General features: G+C 38.1%; 1 protein-coding gene across 1 annotated transcript in view; it reads left to right on the forward strand.

Moving 5' to 3' along the window:
• UBR5 (ubiquitin protein ligase E3 component n-recognin 5) overlaps nt 1-6775 on the forward strand; it is a 110056-nt gene that overhangs the window by 92173 nt on the left and 11108 nt on the right. Inside the window, 4 exon segments of the mRNA XM_017859443.1 lie at nt 360-490; nt 2457-2517; nt 4165-4340; nt 4873-4957. Of these exon segments, the coding sequence (XP_017714932.1) occupies nt 360-490; nt 2457-2517; nt 4165-4340; nt 4873-4957 (453 nt within the window).

Consider the following 6775-nt stretch of genomic DNA (forward strand, 5'->3'; position numbering starts at 1 on the left):
AAAGATATTCCTGGCTCTCTGATGAAGAAAAAAAAAAAAATACGGAAGTTGGGTATATGGGGGTTTAACTCAGAGAATAAAAAAATCTAAAAAGAAAACTTGTCATACAAATATTATAAGTACCCTTAACAAGATGTGGTAGTGCAAGGACTGTTTACTCCCTGCCAAATTTTTCTATGATTGATCTTCCAGTTTCATAAAAGATCTTCCAGTTTCATAAAAGACCTGGTTCTGAAATTTTTGTATTTGTTACCCAAGTTTCTTGTTTTATTATTAATTTTTTAAATAAAAGATTGTAGATGTAATTAGACAAGAGGTTTTAGAGAGTATTCAAGTTAACATTTGTTCATCATTTACAGGCATTTGCAAGTAAAATCACTGGCATGCTGTTGGAATTATCCCCAGCTCAACTGCTTCTCCTTCTAGCAAGTGAAGATTCTCTGAGAGCAAGAGTGGATGAGGCCATGGAACTCATTATTGCACATGGACGGTAATGTGTACAATTGGGAAGGCATTTCAGTTTAAACATCAGCTACTTATTTTCAGTATGTGGGTGCCATCATATCTTAAAAATTATGTCATAAAGTATAAGACTTTAAATGCATTTTTATTTTTTTAATGTATTTTTCAGTGACAGCTTAAATTCCGTAGTGAGACAGCTTAGTTCTTCTCATGTATTAGAAAGGTAGGGTTTTAATAGTTACCTAGGTTATTTAGAAATTACTTGAAAGAAAGTAGATCTCAAATTCACTTATCAGAATACCCTCCTGGCAAAGGCCACACCTGTGTTCTTGCCATAACCATGAAATTTCTTTTAGGCTTCCTGATTTATCTTAAAAGTTCATGCAGGTTTTTGCTTTCTGTTCTGTAAAGTATGAATTTAATATAAAATCTAAAAAATATCTAACAGATTACATATCCCTTTTTCCAAGGTGACAAGTAAAAGTGACTTAGGAAGATAAGGTCAGGTGTGGTGGCTCGCACCTGTAATCCCAGCACTTTGGAAGGTCAAGGCGGGCAGATCACCTGAGGTCAGGAGTTCAAGACCCGCCTGGCCAACATGGCGAAACCCTGTCTCTACTAAAAAAAAAATTTTAAATGTCTGGGCATGATGGCTTATGCCTGTAATCCCAGCACTTTGGGAGGCTGAAGCAGGTGGATCACGAGGTCAGGAGTTCAAGACCAGCCTGACTAACATGGTGAAACCCCATCTCTGAAAAATACAAAAATTAGCCGGGCATGATGGCGGGCGCCTGTAATCCCAGCTACTCGGGAGGCTGAGGCAAGAGAATGGCTTGAATCCAGGAGGCGGAGGTTGCAGTGAGCCAAGACCATGCCATTGCACTCCAGCATAGGCAACAGAGCGAGACTCTGTCTCAAAAAATGAATAAAATAAGTAAATAAATAAGCTGGGTGTGGTGGTGAGCGCCTGTAATGCCAGCTACTTGGGAGGCTGAGGCAGGGAGAATTGCTTAAACCCGGAAGACAGAGGTTGCAGTGAGCTGAGATTGCGCCACTGTACTCCAGCCTGTGTGATAGAGTGAGACTCTGTCTCAAAAAAAAAAAAAAGTAGGTCACATTTATGCTGTAGTTTCTATCCTGGGGCTACTCTGATATCAATTTTGAAGCTCTGAAGTGTTTATTATTTTAGGTGAAAATTTGTATTTTTTTTCTTCCTAATCATGATTTTGAGTTAGGAATTTAGATTAGATACAGTCCTAGAGATGTATAAGCTGGTAGGCTGGGCACTAGAGCTAAACAGCCACTTCCAGAGCCTTTTAATGGTCCAAGCCAAAGACTGTTGAGAGAACTGTATTTTCTTCGCTGATGCTCCTGCTTTTCTTCTCTGGATTTTATGTACTGTTTGTTTATTCCTCTGCCCTGTCTCTGAAGCTACAGCACACTGGTATAGCTTAGTCCATTATAGAAAAATCAAGAACAGTGTACATTTTTGGTAAAATGATTTTGTGAATATATATTAAGAGTTGCATATTTAGCCATGTTTTCTGTTGAATGCAACCAATATACAACAATATTGACGGCTTTCACCTGGCTTTCTGGAGTAAACCGTGAATTTATTAGTGTTCTAGAATCATTAAATTCACTAGAGAATTTGATTCCTATTGGATTGCTTTCTGAACATTTTTCTGTTCTTCTACAGTGCTCCCTCTGAGCATTGTAGAAGTGTTCCAGCACCCCTATGAAGACCACATTCGTCAGGTAGCCTTTAGTCCATTATCTTGAATCATACATGTAGGATCTAGTGATATACTTTTTTAAAGATTTGTATTACCAACTTCTTTGCTCATACTGCATTAGTACTAGCAGGTGCATTGGATATTTATTGACTCCAAAACTTGAATGTATTTTTTAAGTTAAGTCCTTTTATATTTAAATTATACACTAAATTCTAGAAGTCTCCGTTATCTGGAATGTGAAAGACTTTTTGTTTTTAGGGAAAATGGAGCTGATAGTATCCTGGATCTTGGATTAGTAGACTCCTCAGAAAAGGTACAGGTAAGGAACATTTTATTCATGTGATGATAATCACAGAATTTAAATTATAAGGAAATTTAAATAAAGGGGATGAAAGCAGGATTTCTGAAGAAACTGTCTTTATAAATAAAATGAATGTTTACAGTAGAGAGACAGAAGCAAAGGTAAATAGATCGGTATTATGCATAGAATCAAATAATAAGGTTGGCTTAATTACGGCTCAGTGTAATGCCACCCATTGGTTGGTGTCCATTTGAGCACAGCTTAATTAAGCTTTACTTTGAATATGTAACAAATTGAAGAGCAGAGAGGGAAAGATGTATAGAATCCTAGGGCTAATTCGCTGGGCACGGTGGCTCAAGCCTGTAATCCCAGCACTTTGGGGGTCCGAGGCGGGTGAGTCACGAGGTCAGGAGTTCTAGGACTCATTCTTCAAAGAAGTAACTGGTGGCAACGTTACGAAAACAGGTGACATGCTATAGCATAAGGGAGGCTTTTTAGTTGGCATTGAAACAATTGCACATAGAAGGTGAGACTTCCAATTTGAACCTAACTAGGTTGATTGCCTGCTAAATTCATATTGATTTACTAAGACTCAGAGTTTTCACAACTACTTTGCAATGTCCAGGACACACTCTGAAATTACTCAGCATACAAAGAACCAGGAAAGACTGGACCCACCTCTCAGGAAAAGAACCAATAGATGGCAACCACGAGATGACCCACTTGTTGGAGTTATCAAAGACTCTCCCATGTTCTGTAAGATAATGGTGAACACTAGTGAATGGAAAGATAGAGGTTCTCAGCAGACACATAGGAACTTCAAGAGAGAACAAAGGGAAATTTTTATAGTTAAATGTGCAATATCGGAAAGAAAAAAATTCACAGGATGGGTCAATAACTGAATGAAGGTGTTGGAGGAAAGTGTCAGTCAGCTTGAAGTTAGATGGAAATTACCCTTTCTGAAGAACAGATAGAGAAAATATTTAAAACAAAAGGATAGTTTCAGGGAGACCTGTGGGACAGCTTCAAAAGATCTAACATATATGTCACTGAAATACTCAGGGGAAGAGAAGAAACTGCTATAGAAAAAATATTTGAAGAAATAAGTCATGGCTGGACACTTCCTAAATTTGTTAAAAGACATAGATTTCCAGATTCAAGAGTCAGTGAACTCAACAGAAGAAACTGAAAGAAAACTATGTCCAGATACATTGTAATCAAACTTCTGTAAAACAAAGAAATATTCTTGAAAGCAGCCAAAGAGTGGTTCTTTACCTATAGGGAAACAGTGATTTGAAAGACAGTGGATTTCTCACTTTTGGAAGCCAAAAGTCCAGAAATTCAGCAAAGTGATGACAGAATTCTATATCCAGTGAAAAGAATTTTCAGGCAATAAAGTGAAAGAAGCTTACCCAGGTTTCATTAAATGACTTTATTTTAACAACAGAGATGTTAAAGACCTAATAATACACAAGCTTTGTGTGTCACATTCCGAAAGGGCAAATTAAAAGTTGATTTACCTTTAATATTGTTATACACATATGTTTAAATATTTATGTTGCTCTTCCTACCTGACTTCATTTGAATGATTTCAGAGAACCATTTCATATGTTTTGTTTTTTCAATGACTCTTGGGGCTCACTCTCTGATATTCTTTGTTAGCAGGAAAACCGAAAGCGTCATGGCTCTAGTCGAAGTGTAGTAGATATGGACTTAGATGATACAGACGATGGTGATGACAATGCCCCTCTGTTCTACCAACCTGGGAAAAGAGGATTTTATACTCCAAGGCCTGGCAAGAACACAGAAGCAAGGTTGAATTGTTTCAGAAACATTGGCAGGTAAAAGAACTTTAATCTTGGGTTTGAATTTTTTCAAACATTTCAATTTATGAGATTTTCTAAAGTATATTGGTTTTAAAATGTTTGTAGGCTGGGTGTGGTGGCTCACGCCTGTAATCTCAGCACTTTGGGAGACTGAGCCGGGAGGATCACTTGAGCCCAGGAGTTGGAGACCTGGCTGGGCAACATGGCCGAACCCTGTCTTTACTAAAAATTAAAAAAAAAAAAAAAATTAGCAGGCACAGTGCTGCATTCCTGTAGTCCTAGCTACTTGGGAGGCTGGGGTAGGAGGATCACCTGACTGTGCCACTGTACTTCAGCCTGGGTGGCAGAGTGAGACCCTGTCTCAAAAACAAAACATTCTCAGGCTGGTGTTCCTGTTGTTTTTTTTTTTTTTTTTTTTTTGAAAAGTGTATGTGCTGTACTTTATGCTGAATAGAAAGGAGGCTGTAGAGAATTTCTCAAAATATGTGTGGGGGGATATATGTATTCTAGAATTATTTAAATCTTATTTCTCTGTCTTTGTTTTTAGGATTCTTGGACTATGTCTGTTACAGAATGAACTATGTCCTATCACATTGAATAGACATGTAATTAAAGTATTGCTTGGTAGAAAAGTAAGTGATTTTGATGAACTTAATTGTATTCACAATTGCAGGAATTTTCTTTTATAAAATAATCAAATGCTAGCATACTGTTTATAGCATTAATTAACTATTAAATCTTAAAGCATTACAGCCATTATAAGTAACTTTAAAACATTTAATTATACAATTATGGTCAACAAAAATAAAATTAATAATAAATTAATGACAGAAAAAGACTATGGGGAGATGGCATAGCAGAGTGGATTACACAGGCGGGCCTGGGGGTCTGACAGACCTACGTCCTGTTGCCAACAAATATGCTGACATTTCTGCCATGTTTCCCCATTTATAAATTGGTAAGAAACACAACATTTTAAGTACCTGGCACATAGTAAGTGCTCAGTAAATTGTATCCACTATTAGTAGTTGTACCGGGTGGTAGAGAAGGTAGTAGTATTGAAAAGAGCCTTCCAGGCCAGGCACAGTGGCTCATGCCTGACACCTGTAATCCCAACACTTTGGGAGGCCAGGGCAGAAGCATCTCTTGAGCCCAGGAGTTTGAGACCAGCCTGGATAGCATAAGAGACTCTGACTCAACCAAAAATGTAAGAAGTTAACTGAGTGTCGTGGCATGCACTTGTGCTCCCAGCTATACTTGGGAGACTGAGGTAGGATGATCTGCTTGAACCCAGGAGTTTGAGGCTTCAGTGAGGCATGATTGCACCACTGCACTCCAGCCTGGGTGACAGAGCGAGACCCTGTCTCAAAAAAAAAAAAATAGAGCATTCTAACTTCAAAAATACATATAAGAAGTACAACACAGCATGCTCAATATTGATCTCTGGATGATGGAATTAGCTTATCTTCTTTATGCCTTTTGATAGTTTGATAGCCTGCACTTCCCTTTATGATGGCAGGGGGAAAAGAAAAACCGTTTGCTTTAAAATTAATATACAATGCTAATTATGCAGCTTTTGATTAAAAACAAAACCGCCCATGTTCCTAAAAATACTTTAGAGAAATTACTTGACACAAAATAAATGGAATAGATTAAGTCCTTTTTTTTTGTTTGTTTGTTTGTTTGTTTGTTTGTTTTTGAGACAGTCTCTGTCATCCAGACTGGACTGCAGTGGCACAATCTCTGCTCACTGCAGCCTCCACCCCCCAGGTTTAAGTGATTCTCATGCGTTAGCCTCCCAAGTAGCTGGGATTGAGTAAGTTCTTATTGTCGTTGATAGGTTCTCGGAAACTGCAACTCTAATTGAAATGCAACCAGTTTTTTCTTATTAACATTATAATGAAATAATGTTATTTGAGAACCTACTGTTTGTCATTTCAAAGTTGCAGCCAAGAACCTATCAAGGCTTTAATTAATTAATTTTTTTGAGATAGAGTCCCGCCCCGTTGCCCATGCTGGAGTGCAGTGTTGTGACCTCGGCTCACTGTAAACCTCCACCTCCCAGGTTCAAGCGATTCTCCTGTATCAGCCTCCCAAGCAGCTGGGACTGTAGATGCACACAACCACGCCTGGCTAATTTTTGTATTTTTAGTAGAGATGGAGTTTCACCATTTTGGCCAGTCTGTTCTCAAACTCCTGATCTCAAGTGATTCCCCCACCTCGGCCTCCCAAAGTGCTGGGATTGTAGGTGTGAGTCACCATGTCCAGCCAGTGGCTTTGAGGACTTACGTTAGTTTTTTTCCAGAGGTACATGTCACACATCTGATAAATAAGCATGTTAAAGCTGTAGTCTCCTAATAATTCTCTTTAATCAGACCTGATGAATAATTTTCTATCAGTACATGAATATCATATGATTTTTTCTTTTTAACTCTGACCCTATTAAATTC

The sequence above is a fragment of the Rhinopithecus bieti genome, unplaced genomic scaffold (genome assembly GCF_001698545.2).
Source record: "Rhinopithecus bieti isolate Rb0 unplaced genomic scaffold, ASM169854v2 scaffold_47952, whole genome shotgun sequence".
NCBI lineage: Eukaryota > Metazoa > Chordata > Mammalia > Primates > Cercopithecidae > Rhinopithecus > Rhinopithecus bieti.